The sequence below is a fragment of the Xenopus tropicalis genome, chromosome 1 (genome assembly GCF_000004195.4).
Source record: "Xenopus tropicalis strain Nigerian chromosome 1, UCB_Xtro_10.0, whole genome shotgun sequence".
Taxonomy (NCBI): Eukaryota; Metazoa; Chordata; class Amphibia; order Anura; family Pipidae; genus Xenopus; species Xenopus tropicalis.
In genome coordinates this window covers 72266917-72282754 of record NC_030677.2, presented here as the reverse complement: position 1 = coordinate 72282754, position 15838 = coordinate 72266917, and the positions used below count along the sequence as shown (strand labels likewise).

The following is a 15838-nucleotide window of genomic DNA, read 5'->3' as shown; positions in this document are numbered from 1 at the left end:
CGATGTAGGTTTAATCTATTCTGCCTTCCAGGGCATGTAACAGCCCTTTGTACTAGATCCCATGGTAGAACTGACCTTAATGAATGGTAAAAGCCGTGCAAACTATAACAGCACGAAAAATTAACAAATGCTCGCAAAGTTTCTGTAATGTCTGTTGTTTGAAATAGGTATAGAAGCCTTTCAAAGAGCTGAAGAACATCTTACCTATTGTAAGAAAGTGAAGAGATGATGGGAAAAATGGCTGCAGGCCTTAACCCCTTGCCTGAATTAAGATAATGTATTTATTTGCTCTTGAGAAGCAGTTCTGTGGGTACAATAGTATGTTACGTATATTCTCTATACCGCATATTATGGCTATTTACTTTCTTGTATTCTATGCCTGCTTCCCTGTACTGTGAATCTATTCCATTTCTTTGCTTACTACTTGCATTGTGTATAAACATTAAGTTATATCCTTTATTAAATATTAAGAAAATGTTATTCTAAGCAAGTGTCTAATATACATTAGAGATTTTCAGTGGATTTAAAGTCGATTGTAAGTGACATTAAGAGCAGTATCTGTCTTTGCCATAAGGCCTTGTAGTGCTCTGGTGGTTCTGAATACTAAAACAATGTAAGGGAAAACCTGTGAAGAAGCATGCAAGGTATTGTGGGAAATCAGTACTGGTTGCTGAAGGGCTGACTTCTGCTACAAATTAGTCAAAAGCAGATATACAGAAAGTTGCAGACAGATACGGCTTCCTATTGCAGTAACATTTACAAATAACTTTAAAGCCTTTTATTAAGCACATTTTTCTTTGATGTTTTAATTACTGAAAAGTTTTTGCCTATGGACAATGGGCCCACTGCTACTACCATTACAAACCCCAATACATCCCTTAAAGCATTCAAAAGGTAATGTAGGTTGGATAAAAGTGAGTAAAAGACTATGCAATCTAGGAGGCAGAAAGAGTGGGACTTGGACATTCTCTCCTGTATTGTACCCCCTTAATAACTTGAATACTGAGTACTATATTTGGCAGATACACATAATGCCAACCTCTGAGCTTGAGTATGAAGATAAATTCTAACTAAACTAAACCAAAGAACATGTTGCCACTGTGTTGAAGAGTGCTTTGTTTCATTAGAGGTTTCAGGTACAAAGGCAACTATTTCTGTGTCCAGCCCATTGATTCGATGTTATAATTAGTCATTTGTGGTTTCTGAATTATTTGCCTATATAATATGCCACCCTGAAATCCCCAATCCCTTCATAATTTTTTGCCACTATCTGTTTCAGTAAAATGCTCAGGTATCCGGGCTATTCAAATCTAAAGTTCATCCTAAACAGCCTCCTTTCATGCTGCTCCTATTCCCACAGGTTTCTTCATTGCTCACATTTTCTTGTCAAGCTCCAGCACTAGAGAAATAAACTCATTTTCTCTGTGTCAGAAATAATATGGCTCTTTTAAAAGTCTAGCCATAGACTGCATCTTGCATAGGCCTGGATAGACCCTTTACTTCTGTCTGGACACTTGCCCCTCTGTATTTTACCAGTTACTACACAATAAGACAAGGCTTCATTCTAGCACTATAACAAAAGAGAAACACAGTATCAAAGTATTATTAAAAATACAAATATAATTGCAAGTAATTAGATTGCATGTAATATAATTGCAAGTAATGTGCAAGAAATATTTTATTAATTTGGTTCCGCTTTATCACCTTCCCTTTTTTTGCGGTCTGCAATGGAACCATGTTTAACAGACTGTACTTGATATTAATATTAGGCTGGTTTTAAGTGACCATTTAGATGGAATGCCTCTTGGGGGTTTAATGGTAAAAGATTCTACATCTAGCCAATTATTCTACAGAACAGAACACCCTAACTTGACCAAGCTGTGCTAAATATTTCTAAATGCAGCTTCTGTTTACCAGCCCCTTACTATGAAGGGTAAAAGAAGCTACTCAGTTATTTTTGCTGTGCTCTCTTCCCACATTAAAATACAGGCCTAGGGTATGGGTTATGTCTGGTAGAATGTAACCAGCATGGCTTAATCCTTTACCTGCTATTCAAACATCCATGTATATAGGTATAGGACTTGTTATCAATAATGCTTTGAGCCTGGGGTTTTCTGGATATGGGGTATTTCTGTAATTTGGATCAACATACCTTAAAGCTGATAAAAATACATTTAAACATTAAATAAACCCAATAGGATTGTTTTTGCACTAATATGGATATTCATGCAGCTTAGTATATGCATGCAAGGTACTGTTTTATTTTTACAGAGAAAAAAGAAAATAATTTTGAAAATTTGGAATTTTTGATTAAAATGGAGTCAACATAAAATGGCCTTCCTGTAATTTAGAGCTTTTTAAGAACTTTCCGTATCTGGTTAAGGATCACATACTTGCACCATGTTTTTTGAATAATAATGGCCTGCATAAGACTATACTTAAGAAATAGGGGCACTTTTAAAGGGATACTGTCGTGATTTTTATGGTGTACTTTTTATGTCTAAATTATACTGTTTAGCAAATAATTCACTCTACAATTTAATTTTTTATTCTTCGACCAACAAATGTTTTTTTTTTTTACTTGTAATATTGGTGTGTAGGCAGTCATCTCAGTGCATTGAGCCTGAGTCTGAGCTTTCAGAAGGAGCCAGCGCTACACATTAGAGCTGCTTTCAGGTAACCTATTGTTTCTCCTACTCCGGTGTAACTGGAGGATTTCTTACTATTGAGTGCTATTCTGATATCTACTGGGAGCTGCTATCTTGCTACCTTCCCATTGTTGCCGCATGTGATGTGTTTTATATGTGGCTATAAGTAAGTAATATGAATGGGCAAGTATTGTCAGGCATAATATCCCCTGCAGGAGACAGCACCCCAAGTGTATCTAAAAACATTTTTACCACCAACAAGGCTTTACATTAGCTCATCATCAAGTACAGGATGCTGTTTTATTATTACAGGAAAAAAATAAATCAATGAAAAAATAAGAATTACTACTTAAATAGGCCTAGAAATTGCATTCCTATATTTCATAGCTGTCCGGATAATAGGTTTCGTGAAAACATACCACATTCATACATATATATCTGACTTGGCCATTTTCCACTTTTTTGCTTTAATAAACTCCTGGGTTGCTTTGGCTGTGTTTTTTGGGTCATTGTCCATCTGTATCATGAAACGCCGCCCAATCAATTTGACTGCATTTAGCTGCATTTGAGCAGACAGTATGTCTCTGAACACCTCAGAATTAATTTGGCTGCTTCTGTCCTGTGTCACATCATCAATAAACACTAGTGTCCCAGTGCCATGGCAGCCATGCACGCCCAAGCCATCACACTGCCTCCACCGTGTTTTACAGATGATGTGGTATGCTTTGCATAATGAGCTGTTTCACGCCTTCTCCATACTTTTTTCTTGCCATCATTCTTGGTATAGGTTGATCTTGGTTTCATCTGTCAAAAGAATGTTTTTCCAGAAGTGTGCTGGCTTTTTTAGATGTTCTTTAGAAAAGTGCAATCTAGCCTTTCCATTCTTGAGGCTTATGAGAGGCTTGCACCTTGCAGTGCACCCTCTGTATTTACTTTCATGCAGTCTTCTCTTTATGGTAGACTTGTATATTGATACGTCTACCCCCTGGAGAGTGTTGTTCATTTGGTTGGCTGTTGTGAAGGGGTTTCTCTTCACCATGGAAATGATTCTATGATCATCCACCACTGTTGTTTTCCGTGGACGTCCAGGTCTTTTTGCATTGCTGAGTTAACTAGTGCTTGCTTTCTTTCTCAGGATGTACCAAACTGCAGATTTTGCCACTCCTAATATTGTAGCAATTTCTCGGATAGGTTTCTTCTGTTTTTGCAGCTTAAGGATGGCTTCTTTCACCTGCATGGAGAGCTCCTTTGACCACATGTTGTCTGTTCACAGCAAAATTTTCCACATGCAAGCACCACACCTCACACCAGGCCTTTTATCTGCTTAATTGATAATGACATAATGACGGACTTGCCAACACCTGCCCATGAAATAGCCTTTGAGTCAATTGTCCAATTACTTTTGAGCCCTTAAAATGAAGGGATTGTGTTAAAAAAATGCTTTAGTGGCCTCACATTTTTATGTGTTTTGTTCACCCAACTGAATTAAAGCTGAAAGTCTGCACTTCAACTGCATCTGAGTTGTTTTTTATTTAAAATTCATTGTGGTAATGTACAGAACAAATTAGAGAAAAGTTGTCTCTGTCCAAAAATATATATATTTATTTTTTCATTAACAATGAATCACTGCTGAAATGGTTTAAATGCATATAGTATTTCACCTAGGCAGGTAAAGGAATGCTAAGGTACCTTACAGTAGGGATCCTATAATAAGCAGAACAATGGGGCTTAGTTGTCTTCAATTTCCTGAATGAAGGTTTTGCAAATCTTGTAATTTAGTCCAGTAGAAAAAAGGTTAACAAAATTCTGTGTGAGTGCAGCTGGATAACGTGCAGCATATAAAGGCACAAACTGTGCTACAGTGATGCTGCAAAATACAAGATTAAGGGGAAGAAAATGAGTGCAATTTAATGCTTCCTGTCCTACACCAGCACATGGATAGGTCAGCACCCAATATTCAGCCAGCTTGTGGCTTTAGTGGCATTCTGCATTCTGAGGGCTTCTTTCTGACCCCGAACGAATGGAAGGTTGCCAGGAAACACAATCCTTCCTGCAGTGAGACGCCGCGTTAAGGTGATGAAAGATTAATCAGGGCTTACTGATACAGGATTACCATTCAAGCACGAAAATCAAGTTGGGGGCCTTATTATCAGCTTGCTCATAGGTTACTATGACCAGACATAGGCCATCTTATTTTTAAATATATTCCAGCATTTTTGCTCTGCAGGGACAAACCAAATAAAACATTTAAAACAGAAACTATAATAACATATTGGTGATCACACGGCATTATGGCACACAAGATGCCCTCTGTCCCAGGAGATGGTAAATTTACAGCAAAGCAAAGAATAATGTTTCGCATCACATTTACAATCAGTGCCCTCACTCAACATCAGGCACGGAATGAAATGCTTTTTATTTCAGATTCAGAAACCTTATGATAACATGGGTTAAATTACCCATTACCAAAGAAACCTATCTGCTGGCTTACAAGTGCTGATTAGAGTTTTCCATGGCTGCATTAAATATGAATTCAAGCTTGTCAAACACTAGGATTTTTATGCCAGTAACACTGGCGCTATTATATATTTTTTTCAGCGGAAAAAAAACAATTTCAGTCAATGAAAACGTAACAGATATTTACATTTGCTATTCTTCTGTGCAGAAAAGAAGAATGTACTTTGTGCAAGGTTGGATCCAGCTAGCCTATTAAATTCCAAAGATAAGAGCATAACTTCTTAACAGTGGTACTGAGTGGAGAGAAGCAGATGAACACTTTGAATATTTTTTTCATGTGCACTTCATTTTGTCTCCATACCTTCAAAGAGATCTCTTGGCTATGGAACCTTATGAAAAGAATCCTTAGACAGGATAAAGCAGAGACAGATATGTACTGTACATGCTTAAAGGGAAATGTCAATAGCTAGCAAAGTGATATAGGAAAAAGTCCTCATCCTAACCAAATTTAATGCTTATATCTGTTTTTATTTATAGAAGACCAAATGGCGCACACCACTTCCATTGTCTTACCCTGGATGCATGAGCAGTTTTTTTAAAAACTTAAATCAAAAAGGTGTCAGCCTTTGTCAGGTGCAAAAAGGGTACAAGGTACCTTTTTTTCTTCTGACAAAGGTCCCTGAAACAATGAAGATTTACTTTTGTTTCCAATAAAACCGAAATTTTTATGCTGTTAAAAACCTGTGTGTGCAGACACGTTTTTGTATTTTATATTTATAGTTATGGCATTTTAGAAGAACACAGCTGTATTTAGTGACAAGAACCCAGCCAAGATAAATGTCCCAATGATATGGCATATATTATAGATACTGTATGCATTACTTGGAAGTTAGGGAGAATTCTAATAACATGCCTATCCCAAACAGGCTGAACCGAAGATAGGAGATTGAAGAAAGGGGAAACTACCATAATTATAAGCAGGGTTAATCTTGTTGTTTTTTTTCTTCCTTTTGTCATCTTATAAATGTGCAGTTAAACGGGCCTTCCTGTTTTATACTTACATCTGGAATAAAGCCAATTTCATTGAGATGGTTGCTTAGTTCCGGGTCATGAAAGGCAATCATTTGGGAGAACACTTTGAGGTACTCTAAAATGACAGCAAAGTAGCAAGCAGTTGTGATTAAAGGGGATGAAAGATCATTGCAAGCAGAGTACAGCGAATAATCCAGAGGATTAGGTACAAAACACACCCGCAACTGTATACAGCTGTATAAACGGACCTCACAATTCACACCGTTTCTTGTGTGTTTTGTAATACTGTGCACTCTTCACTATTGGTTTAACTGACCTGTACCAGTGTTGTTCTTTATTTCCTCTTTCCTACTTTTGTTTTTCTCCTTCCGCCCCTTCTCTGCATCACAATACTTTTTCTCCTACACTTTTTTCCATGCTTATTCAAGTCAAAGAGGTCATACTACACACCACAAATCAAAGGGATGTCAGCCACAATCAGTTTTATGCAGCTTAATTAATAGTGCCATAAATGTCAAAATGGCTTCCACAATAATAGGCACAATAAGGAAAAGAAAATGCTGAATTTTTAGTGCTTTAATAGGGGATGTATCATGTGCTCACTGTGTAATTTTTTTTTTAACCACCCCCATGTTCACATGAAGTCCATTCACTCCTCTGAATGTGATGGTTAGATGATGACAGCACATAGGTTATATTCCCTCATCTTTTTCTTTCTGAGTTTCTTTGTAAGGCAAACACAGTACTGATCTTTGGCTAATTTAAAAAAAATTTAAAGTCTTATGACTTATCCAAGCAATTAGCAAGCTGCCTCCAAGGTAAATTAAGGTTCTCGATAACCTCTGTCAGAGCTGGGCTGTTAAAGTGCATTTAGTATAGGCTATGGTTCTTCTGCACTGCAGTGAGAACTCTGCTTATGAATTTATATAAAGTCATTGAACAGTGAAATGTTATTACTTAAACTTAAAAGCTTAATGACTGCAACTATGACTACCAGTCTAGCTCTCCAGAAAGCATGGAAAAGATTCTCTAAATATGAAAAGACCCACATCTTAGGCAATAAAAATGATTAATTTGCTTAAAATTATATTAAATTATTTGCTTTGAATAGTGATAAAATAACTCTTCATCCTGGGTTTGACAGACTGCTTTACAAAAGATCTAACAACCATTCTACTTCCAAAACTATTTTTCCTACATTGGTTTCCCATGAATATGAGAAACATACACTCTTCCTATCCTCTGTCTGTGTGTTGCAGTTCTATATAGAAGGTGTCAGTTGAAACTAGCAGTATGGAAGCACATGTCAAGAAAGGTCAAATGGTATTTGCGCCCAAGGTAATACTACTTTCCCCTGTGCTTTCCCCTTCCAACACCTTAAGCCTCTGCCCAGTGGAACCTGCACCCCCCAGTCAGACCCTGTATGCCTATCTAGTCTAGTGTTAGCCCTACATACTGCTGAAAAGGCCTTATGTATAGTTAACAGTGTATCAGAGCTCAAGATTTATGTGGGTACCCAATCCCGTTTTACTGAAATAAGTTGCAAATACCTGTACCTACTATAATTTTTAAATTAATAATGGCCCAGAATAATTTCAAATATATATTTCAAATATATATACTATACAGTAGAAAACCCTTCTATTAGCAATTCAAAATAGTTACATATATTTCTGTAAACTAAACTGCTTTTGTTGAAGTGATGGTGTAGGAGTAGTGGGAGGACCATTAAGACAGCAAATGTCAACACCACAAGAGGAAGCAACTAGCACCACTGTGCCCACTTTTCCTTAAAGATATTACAGTCAAAACTGAGCTATGAATTGTTAATCCCTGGGGCAAATTACAGGTTGGGATTAAGGACTATCCTAATTTTTTACCCCACTGGAAGGAATAGAAGATGTTTGATTTAGTAAGTGTTACCTGTCATTAACTCTATCATCAACCCAATGCTATTATTATTACAGCTGTAACACCGAATAGTTCATTTTGAAATGGATGACATTGTTTCATTCTTTATATCTAAATGAACATACCTTGTATTACATGGGAATTGTCCTTCAAAAAGAAATTATACAGGTACTTGGGTATGAAGGCAGACATACAGGCATATGCCAGCGCTGTCAGGAAAAAATAGCTGTATGTAAGAATATGGAAATAGTTAAAATGCCTAATTAGCATGTACATGGCAGGACTAAGCAGGTGTCTTAAATTTCTCTTTTTTCCCTACCTTAAACAAGTTATATTTACAACTCCTTTTGCAAAAAAAGTTGGTAAACTGAAGAAAATGTAAATAAATAGAGAATGGGATGATTTGCAAATAATTTAAACCCAATATGCAATTGCAACATATAACAACATGTTGAAACTGAGAAATGTGCTTGTGCTTTGTGAAAAATCAGGTACAGGGACAACCAGCCATAATTATGGTGGGCAATTTGAAAGCTGGTCTTATAAATCATTAGCTGCCCTTAAAAATGCAAAAAGAGGATTCGTGGCTACTGAAAAAGTCAAAACAGCACTCAAGCCACCCATTTCTAGGCAAGCTCCTCGTGCCAGGACAGCGGAAGGTTAAGTGACTTGTCCAAGGCCACAAGGAGATAATTGAGCCCGAGTACCAGTGGAAATCATCCCACTGAAGAACAACACCCTAACCACTAGGGCATCCTACCTCCTCCCACTTGGAGGTTCTTTCTGGTCTCCTGTCTGTTAAATGGCATGCCCTAACAGAATGAATGAAACATGCAGGGTTAAGCCTGCTGCTTGCACCAAGACCTGTTATAACTAGGGGGACTGTTTAATAAGTGGGAAGATTTAGTCCTCCATTTATCAACATTCTCTGAGAAAGTTGGTAAGTGGGCATCTGTCTCTCTTACGTACACACGCACTCAAGCAACTTTTGTCTACCCCCCACAATCAAGTAGAGCCGTATTGTAACACAACGTCATACTGTTTCTTAAAAAGAAACCCCAGGGGCCCAACAAACACATAAGCGCAGCTACTGCTGCAACCACCACTACCACCCCTTACAGCTTAAGCTGTCCCACCCAACACCACCACTCCCCACTACATACATGGATGAACAAGGCTGTCTTAACAAAATAGGAGGTCTGAGGCAAAAATGAAGCCTGGGGCCAATTCCCCAGAATTGCCATGCCCATAATTACACATTTATGCCAGTAAAATCACTGAAAAAATGGAACAACTATGTAGGGGCCCCAAGATGAAATTATTATAGGCATTATATCTGTAACTTATATGACAAGCACAAAAGAAGGCTGCTTAGTTACATAAAGCTCCCAAGTAAGTTAGGCTGAATTAACATGTAAGCCATTCCAGGGAAACCTTACAATACACGGTACAAATGGTTCCAGGCCAGCTGCCAGATTAGTCTCATATGGGGAACAAATCCTGATGCCAAAATGCAGGCCCAGACTGGCAATCTGTGGATTCTGGAAAATGCCAGAGGGGCTGCTGTAAGACGCCATAGATGGTCACTATTTAGTGGGCTGGTGGGGGGCTGTTTAAGCGTCTGTGTCCTTGAAATGCCAGTACCTATTTTGAATCCCAGTCCAGGCCTGAGCATATATTTTTCAGAAAACAATAAAATGTCTCAGTTTCAACATTCGATGTGTTGTCTTATGTTGTACTTCCTGCAATTAAATACAGGGATAATTTGCAAATAATTTAATTCCACTTTTATTTACATAGTACCTCTTTTTTTTTTTTTTTGAAAAAGGGGTTGTACACTCATTGTACAAAATGTAATGAAGTGTAACAGGTAATTTCTCCACTAGTCACAGCAAACAGTTAACAGACAAGCAGCAGTCTTCAGATAATGGCTGTATGCTTAAAAAAGAAGATATGGGGAATCTGTCTCCAGTGTTCATCATAGAACCAGTAACATTAGAAACTAAAAATGCCCTAAATATGTTTTAATATAATAGAAGAGTTTTAATAAGAGTCAAAGGGCAAATACACTATGGGGAAAATTAACTTTCCTTTTATCTAGTGAGGTAAAATATATTTAAGTTATTTCCTGTACAAAAATGTCTCCCCACACACCTTTCCGCTAGACAGCCATTACTTGTATAAATAATTATTGCCCATTTTTTTTAAAGTTAAAAGAAGAAAAACTGATTTAGTACAACATGTAAACAGCACAAAACAAGGATGCATTTTTTTGCTTACTCAGTATCACCTTGCTGCGAAAAGTTAGGCATGTGCTTTATATGTACACTGTCAAAACAAATATATCTTGGGAATAATAGTATTTGCTTTCAACCATCAGACACTATTCAACACTAAGTTATGTTAGAATAAGCTTTAGTTATGTCGAGATTTTAGGTTTAGTTAAATCATTACTTGGAATGAGAGTCATCTTGGGTGGTCTTAATCAACCCCATGTTGACTGAAAAGTAAGCATGCATATAATTGACCTATTAGAAGTTGCAGGCAAACATTCCCTTTTTCCCTTCTACTGAGTGCTGGAGGGTCTTCTATTTGTTTGTTTGCATTTTGTTTATCATTTTAAAGGTTAAAACAGTTACCCTTGTGTAAAAGAGTATTTCATAACTTGCAGGTTTTTTTTTTTGTTTTTTTTTTAAAGATTATACGTCTTCAATCGGTTAAAATTTTAAATCCATCTGCCTATTTTTAGTTATCAGAAAGGGAGCAGTTTTCCTGCTAGTGAACTATGATGGCTCACAACTCGGAGGGAAATTCACAAAAGTAAAGCGAACTGGAATAAGAAATATTATTGGAATTAAACTAAAGAACATTAAATTCACAAAATCCTAACTCCTTTTGTAAACTTAGAAGTTAAATTGTCATTCCAGAACCATTGAAACTGGCTCTTTGATTAAAAATACATCTTGCAGTAGAGTGAAGTAAAAAAAAAAAAAAATAACTGTAGTTCAGACAATTGTGAATTTGTACATTTTACTCAAATTTAACTGCAAGAGGCAGATTTATCAAAATGTGAGTTTAGAGCTTAATACATAAAAACTCACCCACGTTTTATTCATTCCTATGGGATTTTTAGAAGCGTATTTATCAATGGGCAAAAGTTATAACTAACCATTTGATAAATACGCTTCTAAAAATCCCATAGGATTTTAAGCTCTAAACTTACATTTTGATAAATCTGCCCCCAAATTTTAATGTGAATCCCTCTGAGGCTTTAAAACTTTTTAGCATGATATTTTTGCACTACACAGGCCAAAAATCAGAAACTGAAAGAAAGGTTACATTCTACTTTAATTTCGTCAGAGCACAATAAAAAAAAGTCCACTGAGAAGCCATCAAACTAATATTAACACATATTTATAAAGCTCCAACAGATTCCACAGCAATATACAATAAATGGTTGTATACAATGAACAAATGGATTATACAAAAATACAGCTGATAACTGATATAAGAGGTCAACAGGGTCCTGCCCAAAAGAGTATACATTCTAGAGGAAGAATGGGTATGGGACAAGGTATGGGGGAGTAGAATGTGACTTTACTTTCAATTTCAGATTTTGCCCAGTTTAGTGCAAGAAATATACAAAACTATAAACAACGTATGTTTAGCACAAAGCTCCCTGAAATCATGTTAAAAAGTGAGCATATTACCCCTTATAAGTTGATGACTAGAGGTAGCTTTCCGCAGGTTACCCACCTACCTATCCAATATGTCATTTATTGTACAGTTTCAGACCTGCAACATATGCATTCCTAAATGTTTAAAAATACTATTTTACACAGGTACATTTTTTTTGTTTTGCTTTACTTGCACATAGAACAGATTCATTAATTTGCAACAATAACATGCTTACCTTCATTGTTAAAATTCAGGTAGAGGAAGGGTGCACACAGTGAATCCAACCCTAATGAAATACAAATATAATTCAAAAGTGAAATATTTTCACTGGAAAGAATGAATATAAAGTCAACCCCTATATTCCTGTCTCTATGTATGCACCTTAGAAGGCCATAAATTAGCTTTAAAAAACACAAGTATACTGTACTATGTGTGACACAGCTTTGCTTTCTCATATTCAGCAGAACATATATTTACAGATTAGTACACACTGACAGCTGTATTTATCTCATTTGTGCTAGTGGTATCGGTAAAATGCATTGAAGTCAATGGGCTTTTTTTTTCTTTTTGCAGTGACTGTTCCAAGTGACATGACTTTTTACTATAGGAGTTTTTTTTTCTGTGAAAATTTTTACTCACCCCTAGTCAATATTTGTATGTATTCTGTTTGCTGTGACTATGTTGACGCTTTAGAAATACTTGCAGCTGATAATAGTAAGTATAAGGAATATCGCTCTGACAAAGAAATGTCACCTAAAGACTTTTATGGTGCCCTCTGGTGGCCAAATGACAATAACATGGTTGTCTTTAAGTGATACTGTACCCAGTATTCAAAGGGTCTACTGTTAACCAAAAACATTGTGCAGAAAGCAGTCTCATTTGGGAAACTAGTGTTTCAGGATACTGAAACTGCTTTAACCATTATTGGCTATTTTTCTATTTAAATTAGGGCGACTTATTTCCTAGTAAGCAGTAAACAGCAAAAAAAAGTGGCTGTAGATCCTAACCTGGAGTTACACTCAGGATCAGTGTCTGTATCCCATGAGACAAAACAGGATCAACTACTCTTTACATGAATGATTTACAAAAATGTGTTTTACTGTTGCTTGGATTACCCGAGGCTGGTTAAATAATAATAATAATAATGAGAGTGTGAGGAGGCTTAGCTGGCCATACAGGTAAAGATCTGCCCATTGGGTGAGGTTGCCAAATGAGTGGCTCTTTGTCTGGTTTGACCACCCATATGTGGGGCCAAATTGGGTTGATCTGATTGCCAGCCCAGGGAACCTATATTGGCTGCAGAGCAAGCACTACATCAAACTACCAAGGAGGTCCTCTTCTGGTGGGATTCTCAAACTTGAAGTCTGAGATTTATAGGTATTATTTATTATAGCTAAGCAAAAACTCAACCAAGAATTCAAGAAACCGCAGGATACAATGATCATTAAAGACATAAACTCCAATAAGCATTTAAATAAGAGTTTCCATAGAAAAAAAAAAACATTTTGTATATTACAATTTGGAGAAAATTATATAATTGTAACCCCTGTTATCAACCAAGGTATATTTTCCCTTTACGTTATCTATTATAAATAGGTCTTAATTATATTTCGCACAAAGCACAAGTTACTAATAACTGCAACCGGTTAATTATATTCCCACAAAAATTCTAAGCTTGTTAGCACGGATCATGAAAATCCCCATGACTGGCACTGGTTGCTAATCTCTATTAAAAAGTCTTAAAGATCATTATTAGCATTTTCCCATGATTAGAAAGTTAACTTTTGGGATCATTTACTCACTATTCATTTAAAATGTTCTTTTCTCATGTATTTATGTTCAATGACACATCCTATTATGTGTGCTCAGTAATTTCTCAGTATGTCTGGTACTCATACATTGTTTAGAAATATGAAAATGTTTTCCTAGACTTATGAACATTATCCCTGAGAAAACTCAACAGGCTAAAGAATATGTTTTACAAGAAAAGGAATATAGTTACTGTCAAAATGTAAAGCTTATAATTAAATATTCTATAAAAGGTTAATAGAAACTACAACATGCATAAATTGCATCAAGTATTTTATAACTGTAAATATATACCTTCTTCCCCATTTATTAAAGTAGCCCTGTAGACTAAACTGAATCTTACCTGCAGCGTTTATAACAGACTTGTATGCATATTATTATAATATGAGCTATGATAGAATACCTTGCCAATATACCAGGTTAGGATGTGAAACCACCCAAGCTTTCAGTACCCTTCGAAATTTTGCATGGCCTTCAGGAGAAGAAAGGAGCTCATCATACTGATGGCAACGTGGGATATCTACTTCAATCTGGAAAACAAAACTAGCAATAAATATGCAAGCACACATCAAACCAAGAAAACATGGTGGTTAACTTTATAAACTTTGTGGACATCTTCAAAAGATGAATATAAAAGCATTTTTTAAATACACAGAGTATTCACATGCAGTTCATTTTTACCCAAACCATATAACCAAAAATGTATTCTGAATGATCAAACTCTTTCAAAATCACTACAAAGCTGATTGGGCAAAACAAAAAAATGGAACAACAGATAGTTCTCTATCTCTGTGTAAGGTCCCTGAATATCCATGCTGATAGCCATTCTTATTGTAACTGCCAGTTTGTAAAAATTCAGAAATATTTCTTCTTATTTACTGTAAGTGTCATAACAACATCCTATAAACTTGGAAATGGGATAAAAGAGGCAGTTTAAACATCCTTAAGAACAAAAATGCATATTCTTGGCCCAAAACTTACTAAATGTATTAGACCAAATATATTACTAAATTCACTGAGGTGGTCTGGCCTAAACTTTCAGTAATTATTTGTGACTACCTAAATTTCCGCTCCTGTAAGCAAATGACTCCACAAAGATCCCAGGAAATCCAAGGACTGGCCTAAGCCAGCTAATCTTGCTTACATTCTTGTGATTCTGCCAAGATTCCTACAGTGACTTCCCTTTTTGCATGTTAACACAATTTGTTTTATCACATTCCATTAATTTTAATACTAATAGTTCCTGTTAACGGCAATGCATGTCTATATTGACCTAGGGGAAATAAGATTATGTGGTGTTTTCAATTAAAAAAAGTAAAAATGATTTATAATGAATAAACACTAAAAACCAAAGTAAAAACATTACCTGACGGTCTGTAGGTATTGGAGTGTCCTTATCTATCATATCATATTTTTCTTGAATGGCCCCCTGGAAAAATAAACACATTAAACCCGAAGAGCATACATGATTTTAATCCCCCCATTTCTCTAACTAAGGCTCTGTATCCATCTCTCAACAGCATGCTCAGGTTACATAGCCTTTCAGTACTGTGACAATAGCTGAAAGAAGCCATCAGTTCACAGGCCTCCTTACCTCTACACCAAGAAGAGCAGCCCAAGTTAATCCTCTCAGAAGAGGAGGAATATCCACTCTGGCCTCTTTCCAAATCATATTTTTCTTGTATGGATATGCCTACAATAGAACACGTTCAGAAACTATACAGCATGTTTTGCATCAACAGAATTAAACACTTACATTTACAGATACTATTAGGTTGAGCGGTTCATTCTACATGAAATTACATCAACTAGCAAACACTGCTAATATATTATGAGTATGAGTACATACTTAATCCTTGATTGACATTAAAAAAGGTCAAAATGTTATAAAATAATGTAGTGTTTGATCCACAAAAATAGCAAGTTTCTAGATTTATCATTTTCAACAACATACAATTTATGTAATAATGCCTTACTAAAAAAGTCCTTATATTTGCACTATAATAAAAAGCCACCTTCTAGATAGAATAGAATTTACACTGCTTCCTGGTCTTGCACTAGGTTTACATAATTTTCTTTTAGACAAGTCAGAAATCCAAGGTAAGATCAGATTCCAAAAAATCCAAATATGCAGATTCCAAAATATGCACCTCAAACTAAATTACTGATGCTAGAATATTCAAACTGAGAATGACCTATATTATCACTATGCCAGTCACCTTGCTGTAATCTAACAATCAAATTACTGTACAGTTTGTGATTACTGATATTATGCACTACTGAAATTCAAAAGGGAGATATAG

At 36.0% G+C, this 15838-nt stretch overlaps 1 protein-coding gene across 1 annotated transcript in view; it reads right to left on the bottom strand.

The window, feature by feature from the left end:
* Positions 1-15838, bottom strand: part of tbck (TBC1 domain containing kinase) — a gene marked incomplete in the record, with an annotated part of 117548 nt that overhangs the window by 51860 nt on the left and 49850 nt on the right. Inside the window, 6 exon segments of the mRNA NM_001102743.1 lie at positions 6167-6252; positions 8174-8257; positions 11962-12012; positions 13939-14065; positions 14902-14964; positions 15130-15228. Of these exon segments, the coding sequence (NP_001096213.1) occupies positions 6167-6252; positions 8174-8257; positions 11962-12012; positions 13939-14065; positions 14902-14964; positions 15130-15228 (510 nt within the window).